General features: G+C 44.7%; 1 protein-coding gene across 1 annotated transcript in view; it reads right to left on the minus strand.

The window, feature by feature from the left end:
- The window catches only part of LMBRD1 (LMBR1 domain containing 1), a 701,604-nt gene that overhangs the window by 561,309 nt on the left and 125,918 nt on the right, over positions 1-14,377 (minus strand). The window contains exon 3 of the mRNA XM_085610906.1: positions 1,260-1,323. Coding sequence (XP_085467032.1) covers positions 1,260-1,323 — 64 coding nt within the window. The remainder of the gene's footprint in view (positions 1-1,259; positions 1,324-14,377) is intronic.

The following is a 14,377-nucleotide window of genomic DNA, read 5'->3' on the forward strand; positions in this document are numbered from 1 at the left end:
TATTGTAAGCAGCCTTGAGTTATTACACAGATTCTTCTAAGCATTCAAATTTCTACTCAACGTAGAAGACTGTGTGCACCAGGTACTAACCTATGTGTATGTGCTTGTTTTGCTTCAGAAGATGGGCTGGCTAAAGCTTTCACCACAGTGTGAAAGCTGCAGGTAGTATGATCTTGAACACCTTCAAACATTGGTTACCTTAAGTGAATAGTTACGCTTTGGACAGGTTTTGCATAAGAGTGTATACTGTTCTTAGTAGATACTAACACTCTGGCGTATTTCTCATGAGAGTTCCACAGTCTACAAACAAACTGGTACAGAGTAAACTCTCTCTGAAGACTTAACAGTGTCAACAGTACCCACTTTTCAACTTATATCCACTTCTTTTCTCAATGTAGGTTCAGTGACTGTCAGGGGTTTTATACAGGTAAAGACTATCTGTAGTACAGCATTAGTCTTGTAACAGGGCTTCCGTATCTGAAGGAACTTGGTTTACCTTGAACAGTTGTAAATAGCTCGAATACCGTGTGCAGGGGAGGTTACCCTTTCATATGTGATTAATAGTCAACATGAACTTGGCTACTCATGATGTGTATGGTATAGGGTCACAGTTGCACATAACATAGGCTTACTGTACATATAGGGGATGTATGTGAAATAGCAGTAATGACACTTCATATTATTCTGAGCTATTTTCCACTTACTTTCATAGTTCTAATGGTATACCCGTTTATAGAGCAATCTGTACAAAAAAGCTTGGATGACGTCAGTAATGTCATTTGAGATGTCATTAGTGATTTCATAAATTAGATCATAGAACATGTTCTGAACGGTATCATAAGCAGTGCATGTGGGAGCGCAAGTTGTAGTTAACTCTGCTAACTATAACTGGTGAATTTCTGTGTTTTTTATGTTCAAAACATTAATGTTGTCACTGGAAATTCACCTAACTATAACGTTACTTTAACCCTTCGGGCGCAGCCGTAATTTTCCCGTGGTGCGGGAAAATTCCACGCGTGCGCAGATCGGACGGCTCCCGGCCGTCCGACGCACACACACACCGTGACGTCGGAAGGCCTGGGGCCATCCGACGCATGCAAGGGGTTAAACTTTGGTGTATATATATTTCTTTACTTGGTGTCTAACACAGCATTCCCTTGGACAATATGAGAATATTATAAACAACTGCAGAATTATATTTTTGCGGATTTGAAAAGTGTCAAAGTTGATTTTCAAGTGAATTCACATAAACTACTTACCGTAATAGCCATACAATACTGTGTTCTCAATTTGAATTCTTGTAAGATTGTTTTCAGCCCAGTCCTAATAGGAACATGAAAATTAAATTTAGTGAGCAAATTTAAGGTATAATCATCAAAAAGGAACAATAGTATTATTGCAGCGCAAACATGAAAAAGGGAAAGCTATTTACATGTAAAATCAGTTCCCAGAATGGGTATTTTCATCAAGTTCATACACACATATGATCCTTGCAACGCTTTCCTATTCTCAAAGAGAGAAAGCTAATCATAAAACACCGCCTGCCCCACAAAGGCAAGATTATATTATATATGCAGTTATGCTTAATTCAAATAGCTGTCAGGAAAATAATTTTCTGATCTGACAACAATTTTGGTAGCTTTGACGTTCCTTAAAGCACAAAGTTTTAAAAAGAAAAAATCAATTCAATTTAGGTTCTATCTAAATGCCCTTTAACAGCTTCTATTACAGATTTTAGTACCATCACCCTGGAGTAGTCTTAACCGGCTATTATTCAATGTAAATATTGATTGCCTTTATAACCCTGCCCCCCCCCCCCGCCCCCGCAGGTGCAAAAGAAGGGTATTGAAATTATCAATCCAATTTTGAATGCCTTTCTTAATCAATCACTCCTCATGGCTCTTGTGCTGGATAATTGTAAGTTACCCTTGGTTAAGCCTTTGCTTAAGAAACCCATTGCTGAGCCAAAGGCCATGTCTAACTCATGGCCCATTTCTTTGCTTGTGGAGTCAGTAAAAATATTAGAAAAACTGGTTAATACCCAAGCAGTCAATTTCTTAGAATCACTTAACTTTTTTCACTGTTTTCAAGGTGGCTTCAGATCTTGACACTCCACAGAGTCTGCACTCCTTGAAGTAACCAAATTCCTTAAGGTGTTAGTGGAAATAATGCTGTGCGGCCTTTGACATGATTCATCGTGATATTCTCCTTCAGCATCTCATAGCGATCAGGATTAGTGGTCGTACTTTGGCCTGGCTTTTTTAGAAAACTGGAAGCAAGTTATCACTTGGGGTCTTTTAGATCAAAGGAGAACTTGATTGAATATGGTGTCCCCCTGGGCTCGTCACTTAGATCAACTTTATTCAATGTGTATATGTACCCCTATTTACTCAAAACCACAAAAAGGCCCCTGGGTATAAGAAATGTTTAGGCGTGCTCTTGTGTCCCTGAAAGATTGGTGTAGATCAACTAAAGAGGAAACCAAAGTTAAAAGGCAGTCCCAAAACATGATCATTTTCTCTCACGTGGGAAGTTTTGGGTTTCACTACAAAAGCAAATGTCTTTAAGAAAAAAATCATAAAATTTGGCATTCTCAAATATGAATGTTATATGTTGTTTTCAAAATCTAGCAAAATTTCATCACTTTAAAATGCTGGTTTAAGGGGTTTATTTTCGGCATTCCTGAATATAACAAGCATTTGCAATGCAATAGGTCTCGCATTTACGTGAGTTTGAGCTATTCACATTGCAAATAACAATGCCTTTTATATTTGTTTTCGTTTTAAAAACATAAATAAAAGGCATTGTCATTTACAATGCCAATAGCTTTAACTCGTGTAACTGCGAGACCTATTGCATTGCAAATGCTTGTTTCTTGTGTACTGTTAGTGAGAGACCAAAAGCCGAACTGAACTCTGTAACATTATACACCTTGTCCAAAAGAATATATGTTTATTTCGTACAGCAAATGAAATCATACCTTTTGCACGTACCATACAAAAGCATGGGTACATTTAAGGAACCCCTTGCTAACTTACAAAAAAAAACGAGCTCCTAAACATTGTGCTGAAAGTAACAAAATCTGTTGTAAAGGCATATGTGACAGGAAACCTACACCATGGCAGAGGGTGTTCCCGGCATCTGTTCTCCAGGAATATTATTTTGCAAATGCATTTCTAACGTCATGTTTTAGAACTTTAAGCACCCGGTAATGACCCTGGACATAAATAGAAAGATTCTTAGCCACACTGCCGAGATCTCGCTATGTAGTATTTATTCAACCCGCAGTTCAACATGTGCAAACCTAATAACAAACGAAGGCTAATTGAGTGTGGTCTGGGTAGTGGAAAGAAACTACAGAGTTTAGGTATCTGGTAACTAACTCAACATGAAGAGACACTCTGATTGGCTCCTGAGGTCAAGTGGTTAGGAAGAGTCCACAGGCAGCAGAAGATGCCTCCTGTACACAGCTTTGAAATTTAAAGTGATACAACAGGCATCTGGTGCATTTAACAATACTGAAATATGGAGACACTTCAGGAGTAAAATAAAAAAAATACCGTGCTCGGGCCCCGGCCGACCCTTTATAAATCAATGTATCCCAAATAATTAAAAAAAAAAACGATTTAAAATTATTTCAGATACAAGAAAGGGCACTTACCACCAAGGATGGCGCTAAGATGTCCATGGAAAAGACTGCCTGGAGCAGAAAAATAATGTGTATTTCGGGGCGTTTTCCCGTCCCCACTATTACTGAGAATAATGTAGCTGAAATGTCGTCTCACTGCTGCCTGTGGCACCCAGGGTGTTGCTACACGCAGCCCCCGCTGCCCCTTTTGGAAATGAACGAGGCGGGGGTGGCTGGGGTGGGAAGGGGAGACAGGAATAATCTAGTCGGCAGGCCGGGAATGATATCCGGGCGGCTACACAGCGAGAGTCTCTGTGGGGGGTGTAATGTGGATATCGGGCCCTTTCCCTCCCGGGTGACCATCGGTCCACCGCTGCCCCCCACGCCCTGTCATTAGGGACTGGAAGCCGCTATCTGTTACTGATGCTTGAACGGGCGGCTCTCGTCCCGTAATTAACAAACTACGGCGAGCCGGGCCACAGCTGCTGCACCCAGGGCCGACAGCCAACCGCGGCGAAGGAACCAGTTATATTAGTGGTGAGTAAAGCCAGGGGGATCAGGGAATGGTTGCTGAAACTCGACCATGCCTTGCTACACAAGCGCTCACCATGACGTAGTTGTTCGGCATTTTCTGCTGTCCCACTTGGACGGCCTCGTCTGCCAAAAGGTTTCTTGTCTTTATGGGGCTATGTGTTTGGCCCCATAAAGATAAGAAACCTTTTGCGAGCAACGTAATTCAGGCAAGGCCGTCCAAGGGGGACGTCTCAAAAAGTCAAGCAAATACATCATGCGCAGCTCTGTTCCAATGGCTGGCCACCGTTTACCATAAACGGTGACGCCAGCCAATGGAACAGAGGGGCGGGGCTTAAAGCCCTTACAGAAAATACCCATTAACACTAAATCTCGCCAGCGAGACTGCGCATGCGCGCAGCCTACTCCAGGCGAGACCTAAAAAGGGGACTGTATTTTTCAGCTACAGATATGGCACAGTGCCTACTGGATACTGGGAGCAAGAGGTCTGCTGTTTGTAAATGTGACACTTTGTTAAGGTAACTTTTCATTTTCTACCATTAAAAAGCATTCAGAAACATCATTTTGTTTTCACACTCCAATATTGAGTTGACAACGAATTATTTGTGTAAAATACATCAGTGCTTCAGATCTTCACCTCCGTGCCCTGGATCATAAATCTGAGGCCAGCACTGCTCATTATCAGGCCCTGCTATCTGCAGCCTGAAGAAAATAATGTCAAATAAACACAGCCTTCCCTTAACTTTAAAAGACAACTCTGCATTGTGAATGAAAGCAGGAACGGGCCTGACCATCTCCAGAAGCGTATTACAAGCTTGGTCGCTGATGCTGATTAACGTAAAGGAGAAGCAGAGAAAGGTTCATTCACTATTGCTAGCCTACGGTGCCCGAAATTATTAAAGAAATCATTTGTGTAAATCGTGAATAGATATACACAGATGAATACAATTCAAAGAAGTGGACATATTTAAAATGTGTGGAGGTCTGTGATGTTCTTTAATATTGTACCCAAGTTCTTTTCTACATTCTAGCTGGGCTATTCGTACTCGCGGTCATACATAGATAAATTCGCCACAGGCCTTGCAACGCCACAGGCCTTGCAACGAGAGTTGGGAAAAAACAGCTCATTTAGAGGAACATCAGCTGTCCTTTAGGAAATATTAAGGAACTACTATCTTTCCAGTTCACTTTCTTTTCAACTTTCGGTTCATTGAAAGATCAGCTATTAGTTGATATGAAAAGGTAAACTGCAATACATTTATGTTTAAAATGGTACCTCAATTCCCCAAAAAAGAAGGGCAAAGACAGCGTTTCGGCGAGTGCAGCAATCCAGTGTGGTGGGCCTGTGCTTAGGTGGGTCTGGCTGGGTGGCAATCTTGCCTTCTCCTCAGGCTGTTTCTGATCTTCTGAAGGATTCTGGAGATCAGAAGTCAAGGTGTCTGCTCAGGCTGTCCCCTCTGGTGCTGTCAATCACGACAGCATAGGAGATTAATGGAACACGCGCCTTTCTGTAAAACATACTCCAACAGGTCTATTGTGAGTCAGAACAAATACTAGGTTCTGTGACCCCTTACTTCCTTATTAGAAGAGGGACGTGGAATTATCCATGTAGATCACTGTAACGCTGCATGACACCACTGGCAGGAAGGGTTTTAAATGTTAGAAAGACGGACTTTAGCTTCAACACATTTATGTGAAGGTATAAATGTAACCTTACGCACAAGACACTGCTGGCGAGTTACTCACAGTGACTCACCAACTGCTTTCTAGTAAGTTAATGCAGACTGTGCTTTGTGAATAAGGGATTTCTCACCAACGGGTTGGATGTATTGGTCCACCTTTGCAAAGCTGGGTCCAGAGATGCTAAGTTGGGACAGTCTTGGGCTGTTCCTTGCGATCTGCCAGATGGAGTCACAGGGAATGCTTGTGAAGAATGGCATGGAGATCATGACCGCTATGTAAGATTCCTGTAATGCCAAATGCCTCTGGAACCACCAGACAATCATATTTATAAAGCTGTCCACCGCGTGGCTGATGGACATTACCCACATTGGTGAAGGTAAGGCTTTCGCCACCCTGAATTTCAGATTGGTCTCTTGGAAGTCATCAAGGAACATATGGCGTACTTCATTGAGAACTCAAGATTATACAGGTTCATTTTAGTTTTGGCAGGGCCAGAAATCCTCTCTTGGAGTTGGTCAGAGACAGTCACTCAGTGGGTACAGCAGTATACTTTCCACTGCCACAGAAAGGCACCGACCAAAACAGGGTCTTGGTAAAAGGCCAGAGGGTGGCATTGAGACCAAATGACACTGTCCTGTAGTGAAGAACATGTCATGGAAATAAGCGTCATGTATTTACACTGAATAGAATGATTGCATTGGATAGTGTCCAAGAGTTGTGTCCAAGTTGTTTCTTGAACTTCTACAGAGGAACAAACAGTTTGTACAACTCCAATATCGGGCAGTGTCATCCACCCTTTTCCATTATAAAGTGATAGTGGCAGTAGGGTGTGGTCCAGCCACCAATCAACATGGATGCTTACAGCCCAGCACCACTACTGCAGACTATCATCCTGCAGCGCGTCCCAAGATTTGACAGCAACAAATTCAGAGACACCATGGCTTTACTTGGGCAAGCTACTGTTCTCTGAGGGTAGAAAACTGGGGCTCCAACCACTGGCCTCCCTTCATATGGAATCTCACTCCCAATAAAAAAAAACATTCATTAAGTGGCGGGTCTCATCCACCAGTATTGCGCAGTGCAGGACTCACTGCATTGGAGGCTTTATTCCAATGCAGGCTCAGCCCAGCTCTTGGGTTGACTGCACTGAACACTCGTGAACGCCCAGAAAGTGTGCCAGGATGAGGGTGTGCATACTGGTTCATCCCGATTGACGGGTGTCAACTGTTGTTCTAACAGCCGACAGGATATGGCCTTCCATAACTGGCAGGCACCTTGCAAACAACTATTACTTGCTCCTGCTTATTCACATGCACCTCAATGTGCCACATCACACCTCAAGAACAGTGTTGTGAGCTGTCAATATAAAGCTACAATATGGAAAAAGAAGAGCAAAAACAGGGAAAGATTGCCTTTGATCACAAAAAGACTATGAAATCAGCAGAAGAAGTTGTGGCAATACTTTGCTCCTTATGCTTTTGCAAAAGTGGAATGTTTCTAAAGTTTCACAAGAGTACCCGGGATCCCAGTAGCCATCATAGAATCGGAATCAAGTTGGAGATATAAATAGGACATCCTTTCTCCATTGCCTCTGCTAGGCAATCAAAGTAGAGAAGAGACCTACCTGCCTGTTCCAATTTCGGTGGCCAGCGTGAGTTGGTAGCTTATTGGACAAGAGATTACTTATGGAGGGGTAGAGGGAAAGAGAAGCTGCAAGTGCAACGGCAACTAAATATTGTGGCATGCATACAATCATAGAAACAGTTTAGAAAGACTGAAATGAGCATATGATTCTGAAATGGGGATACTCATGGTATGGCCCTAGACCACTTGCGACCAACCTCACTTTTACATGTGGCCCCTTGGTGAACAGCAGCACTGGGCTAATGTTTATGTGACTGATTGTCAACATTCAGTAAGTATTTGAACAAATGGGCAAGCATATGTTAACTGAGGAAAAAAAGATAAGAAGCACCAAGGGTGTCCTGCACCACTTATCTTTAGGAACACCATGTTTAAAGACACTGTTCCATAAGCATGCAAAAATATGATATCTATTCAGAATTCAAAATTTCAAAAAAAGTTTATTTCTCTAACACGTGTAAGTGTTTCACCTTAGTAAATCAGGTTATATCACCGCATTTTGTGGCTTTTGTTAGAAGTGATAATTTTCAACCACATACTGAGAAAAGAAAACAATCATATCCTCCCCTATCTCGGACAACAATGCCCTTAGTGAGCCAAGAAGCAAGACAGTTGTCATTTGCACACTCTATGTGGCCTGTATTGATATTATCTGTACAAAAAGAAGGAGGGAGAGGGGGACCGGGAGCTAGTTATGGTCCAGTGTCTGTGCTCCGAGTTATGTCTATAGTATTCAAATGGAGACACTGTTCCTAGAGAGATAAAGAGAGATATGAAGCGAAAAAGTCTAGGCTAATATTAGGCCCAACTGCCTAAGGATAGGGGAGGGCATTCCTTAGTTTCTCATGTTGCCCTCACACACCCCGAAGGATGTCATGCTTCATCATTGGGCGTTTGCTCCTCGTCGGGCCGGCGCTGCAATGCCCTACGGGTCCCCCGAAGGGTCACTTTAGCGGAGATCTTTTTGAGAAAACGCCGTTTGGTGCATGCGGGTGTGTGGTTTGGGTCCTAATAACAAAAGAGCTGTGTGGTGGTGGAGTGTGTTAGTGAAGTGGTATCCTAAAAATGTCTAAGGGTTACTGGAATAAAGTTTAATGTGAATAGCACCCTTGACATAATAAAAGACCCGTAGGTCAGGTGTTACCTTATTGAAATTAATGTATCAATGGGTAACTTGTGTGTGGTCAAGCGGTCGACATGTTTCGCGCCCCAATGGTCCAAGAAAAGGATCCCTGGCGCTTCTTCAGGACCAAAAACGAAAAAGTGAAGGTGAATGTGCCCTAAGGGATACTACCCTCAGTTTACTATCCGGGCGAACACTATGAAGTAGCACTGCTCTCTGTATGAGAGTCAGGTCGCACCAGGATAGACAGCCTAGGAGAAAGTGGAAACAAAGAGAGAGGAGAACATCCTACCTATTAAAGATTGTTCACCTTTTCGAGATATTCAAAAACGAGTGCATCATCAAAGTATATACAAATTATATACAACAGGGATATCACCTCCACCCACGGGTGGTGGCGTAATGGGGTCTCGACGGTAAGCTAACAGGTGCCTATGCCAGGAGAAAGACAGCCCGTCGCCGACCGGAGTCACCCATATATGCATGCACTAACCGTGGTAGAGGTTGAACCAAACGTCCACAGACTGAAGTGGCATATACTCTGTAGGTCTTTCATTACGATTCTTACTTAGATATGTTCCAAGCACTCACCTAAAGGCACGGAGAATAATGCTCCATAGGTTAGGGGACGAGCGTACACACCTTCTAGTACTCTGAACAAAGGAATAAATGACAAGCAACTGCTAGTCAATCCAACTTCTATAGATTCCAAACTGGTCTGAGCTGTCTCGTACACTATGTTATAATGAATAGCCAGTTTCCTAAGTACTCATAAGAGCGTTATTACTCACAGTTTTGCTCCGGCGTGGCCTCTGTACCACCTACCCCAGTCGTCCTCCTACCTGGAATGGAGACGAAGACTACTCCGCGTTTCTTAAGTACTGCCCGTGTTAGCTTAATTAGGGCGGGCTCTGTGTCCGGTCTTCAAACGAGGGGCAGCTGTCTTCTCGCTGGTGTCTGTTAGCTGCGCATGCGCAGAGGGTAGACAGCTGAGCTAGGCGCATGCGTGTATCTAGAGAGCGTGGTGCCGGCTCACGTCTTGTTGTTGCCATGGTTATGTGTCTGTGAAGCACTGAATGTTATGTATAATCAGCTGAATAGTGCTCGTAAACTATCAAAAAACGCTTCGAAAAGACCCATCAGGTGTGGTAAACGAGCGGTAATAGTGTGAGTGACTCGTATAATAGTAAGCGCCTCATGGTGCCATCGACGTGCAGTCAGTGGTGAACTCGAGTGAGAGTCATGATTGATTACGTGAGTCTAGGGGGGATGGGGGGAAAAAATGGGGGTCAGAGGGGGGTTTCATTGTGTGGCAAGTGACCCCGGGAAGCCTACTCATAACCCTCTAATTTCATAAAGATGCTTAAAGAGGAGAGGTCTCGTGAGGATAGGGGGACCATGGACATGGATGTTGTGCCGTGGAACCTCGTAGTCAGGTAGTCATGAGTGTATACTACTGATTTCGTTGCCAAACCCTTATGTTAGGTTATAGTTCAGTCCATGGTATATCGTCGTTCAGGCCCACCTCATTGGTCCGGAGGCGATGTACCCAGCGTTGTTCTCTACGTAGAAGGGTGTTATTGTTCCAATGTTGGTTGTTTTCCAATATTGTCCACTTGATGTCGTCACATGTATGTCCTTTTTCCAAGTAGTGATTCGTAAGTCTGGTTGCTGTTCTCCCCCGTCGGATCGTGCTTCTATGTTCGCTTATCCTTAGTTTCACCTGTCTCGTGGTCATCCCCACGTAGCGCAGTGTACAGGGGCAGGTGATGAGGTACACACAGTTTTTTGTGTTGCAATTCGTGTGGCTCCGTTGGTCCCACCTGATTTTGTCCAGCTCCAACTGTGTAGTATGTTTGGTGAAGGGACATGCGCTACAATTGCCGCATGGGTAGTGGCCTCTAACAGCAGGGAGGGACCACAGGGTGGATTCCTGCCGTATGGTCTTCACGCGTGGTCTCGTGTTGATCAGTTGGTCCCGTAGGTTGGTGGTCCTCTTGAACGCAAATCTGGGGCGCTCCAGCATGAGATTACCTGTATTCAGAATTCTCCAGTTATGGTTCACGATGTTCTTAATTTGGTTTGATAGAGGCGTGAAGGTTGTGACACAGGTGATGGTATTGTCGGCTTCCTTGGTCTTACCTTCTAGGAGTGCCTGGCGGTTGTTGTTCCTGGCTCGTTTGTATGCACGTTGTATGACCCTGTTAGGGTAGTGTCTCTCTTTCAGGTTTGATGTGAGGGAGTTAGCTTGAATGTCGTATTCCTGGGTGTCGCTGCAATTCCTGCGGATCCGCAGGAACTGTCCAAAGGGCAGATTTTCCCTGAGTGCTTTGGGGTGATGACTGTGAAAATCAAGAAGGCTGTTGCAATCAGTCATTTTTTTGTAGATGGTAGTGTTGAGTTTACCCCTCTCAAGGGTGATTAGAAGATCCAGGAAAGGGATCTCCTTTACACTCTCCGTTTTGGTAAAACGTAGGTGAGGGTTCAAGTTGTTAATCCATGTGTAGAATTCTTGGCAGGTCTCCGTACCCCCCTTCCATAGGATGAGCACGTCATCGATGTATCGTTTCCACGTGATCATGTTCTCTCTGTAGGGGTTATTCTCAGTGAAGATGTTGATAGCCTCAAAATGCGCCATGTACAGCCCTGCTAAGCTCGGCGCGAATGTGCTCCCCATGCTGGTCCCTTGTATCTGATGGTAAATGGTGGTCTTATACATAAAGAAGTTGTTCTTCAGGGCCAGCATGATCAGTTCCGTGATGAAGCTCGCAGGGGTGTTGGTAGGTAAGTCTGTTTCGTGTAAGAGTTGTTCCACTACTTCGATTGTTGCATCTTGTGGGATGTTTGTGTATAATGCCTCTACGTCTAGAGTTAAGAGGAGGTCAATGGGCTCGGTATTGTTCTCGTTGATCTCTTGTATCAGGTTCAAGACGTCCCTGGTGTCTTTTAGGTATGCCGGAGTTGCTTGTACCATAGGTCGGAGGAAAAAATCACTGAATTTGCTCAGTGGTTCCAACAGCGAGCCTATCCCAGAGACGATTGGTCGTCCTGGAGGTGGAATGATACCCTTGTGTATTTTGGGTAGTAGGTAAAAGTACGGCATCCTGGGGTTCTCGTTAATGAGGAATGCCGCCTCGTGGGCAGTGATCCATCCCTCATTTGTAGCTTCGTTAATCAGGATGCGTATCCGTGATAGAAGCCTCTCGGTGGGATCACAAGGGTATCATTCCACCTCCAGGACGACCAATCGTCTCTGGGATAGGCTCGCTGTTGGAACCACTGAGCAAATTCAGTGATTTTTTCCTCCGACCTATGGTACAAGCAACTCCGGCATACCTAAAAGACACCAGGGACGTCTTGAACCTGATACAAGAGATCAACGAGAACAATACCGAGCCCATTGACCTCCTCTTAACTCTAGACGTAGAGGCATTATACACAAACATCCCACAAGATGCAACAATCGAAGTAGTGGAACAACTCTTACACGAAACAGACTTACCTACCAACACCCCTGCGAGCTTCATCACGGAACTGATCATGCTGGCCCTGAAGAACAACTTCTTTATGTATAAGACCACCATTTACCATCAGATACAAGGGACCAGCATGGGGAGCACATTCGCGCCGAGCTTAGCAGGGCTGTACATGGCGCATTTTGAGGCTATCAACATCTTCACTGAGAATAACCCCTACAGAGAGAACATGATCACGTGGAAACGATACATCGATGACGTGCTCATCCTATGGAAGGGGGGTACGGAGACCTGCCAAGAATTCTACACATGGATTAACAACTTGAACCCTCACCTACGTTTTACCAAAACGGAGAGTGTAAAGGAGATCCCTTTCCTGGATCTTCTAATCACCCTTGAGAGGGGTAAACTCAACACTACCATCTACAAAAAAATGACTGATTGCAACAGCCTTCTTGATTTTCACAGTCATCACCCCAAAGCACTCAGGGAAAATCTGCCCTTTGGACAGTTCCTGCGGATCCGCAGGAATTGCAGCGACACCCAGGAATACGACATTCAAGCTAACTCCCTCACATCAAACCTGAAAGAGAGACACTACCCTAACAGGGTCATACAACGTGCATACAAACGAGCCAGGAACAACAACCGCCAGGCACTCCTAGAAGGTAAGACCAAGGAAGCCGACAATACCATCACCTGTGTCACAACCTTCACGCCTCTATCAAACCAAATTAAGAACATCGTGAACCATAACTGGAGAATTCTGAATACAGGTAATCTCATGCTGGAGCGCCCCAGATTTGCGTTCAAGAGGACCACCAACCTACGGGACCAACTGATCAACACGAGACCACGCGTGAAGACCATACGGCAGGAATCCACCCTGTGGTCCCTCCCTGCTGTTAGAGGCCACTACCCATGCGGCAATTGTAGCGCATGTCCCTTCACCAAACATACTACACAGTTGGAGCTGGACAAAATCAGGTGGGACCAACGGAGCCACACGAATTGCAACACAAAAAACTGTGTGTACCTCATCACCTGCCCCTGTACACTGCGCTACGTGGGGATGACCACGAGACAGGTGAAACTAAGGATAAGCGAACATAGAAGCACGATCCGACGGGGGAGAACAGCAACCAGACTTACGAATCACTACTTGGAAAAAGGACATACATGTGACGACATCAAGTGGACAATATTGGAAAACAACCAACATTGGAACAATAACACCCTTCTACGTAGAGAACAACGCTGGGTACATCGCCTCCGGACCAATGAGGTGGGCCTGAACGACGATATACCATGGACTGAACTATAACCTAACATAAGGGTTTGGCAACGAAATCAGTAGTATACACTCATGACTACCTGACTACGAGGTTCCACGGCACAACATCCATGTCCATGGTCCCCCTATCCTCACGAGACCTCTCCTCTTTAAGCATCTTTATGAAATTAGAGGGTTATGAGTAGGCTTCCCGGGGTCACTTGCCACACAATGAAACCCCCCTCTGACCCCCATTTTTTCCCCCCATCCCCCCTAGACTCACGTAATCAATCATGACTCTCACTCGAGTTCACCACTGACTGCACGTCGATGGCACCATGAGGCGCTTACTATTATACGAGTCACTCACACTATTACCGCTCGTTTACCACACCTGATGGGTCTTTTCGAAGCGTTTTTTGATAGTTTACGAGCACTATTCAGCTGATTATACATAACATTCAGTGCTTCACAGACACATAACCATGGCAACAACAAGACGTGAGCCGGCACCACGCTCTCTAGATACACGCATGCGCCTAGCTCAGCTGTCTACCCTCTGCGCATGCGCAGCTAACAGACACCAGCGAGAAGACAGCTGCCCCTCGTTTGAAGACCGGACACAGAGCCCGCCCTAATTAAGCTAACACGGGCAGTACTTAAGAAACGCGGAGTAGTCTTCGTCTCCATTCCAGGTAGGAGGACGACTGGGGTAGGTGGTACAGAGGCCACGCCGGAGCAAAACTGTGAGTAATAACGCTCTTATGAGTACTTAGGAAACTGGCTATTCATTATAACATAGTGTACGAGACAGCTCAGACCAGTTTGGAATCTATAGAAGTTGGATTGACTAGCAGTTGCTTGTCATTTATTCCTTTGTTCAGAGTACTAGAAGGTGTGTACGCTCGTCCCCTAACCTATGGAGCATTATTCTCCGTGCCTTTAGGTGAGTGCTTGGAACATATCTAAGTAAGAATCGTAATGAAAGACCTACAGAGTATATGCCACTTCAGTCTGTG

The sequence above is a fragment of the Triturus cristatus genome, chromosome 6, assembly GCF_964204655.1.
Source record: "Triturus cristatus chromosome 6, aTriCri1.1, whole genome shotgun sequence".
In the NCBI taxonomy this organism is placed as follows: domain Eukaryota; kingdom Metazoa; phylum Chordata; class Amphibia; order Caudata; family Salamandridae; genus Triturus; species Triturus cristatus.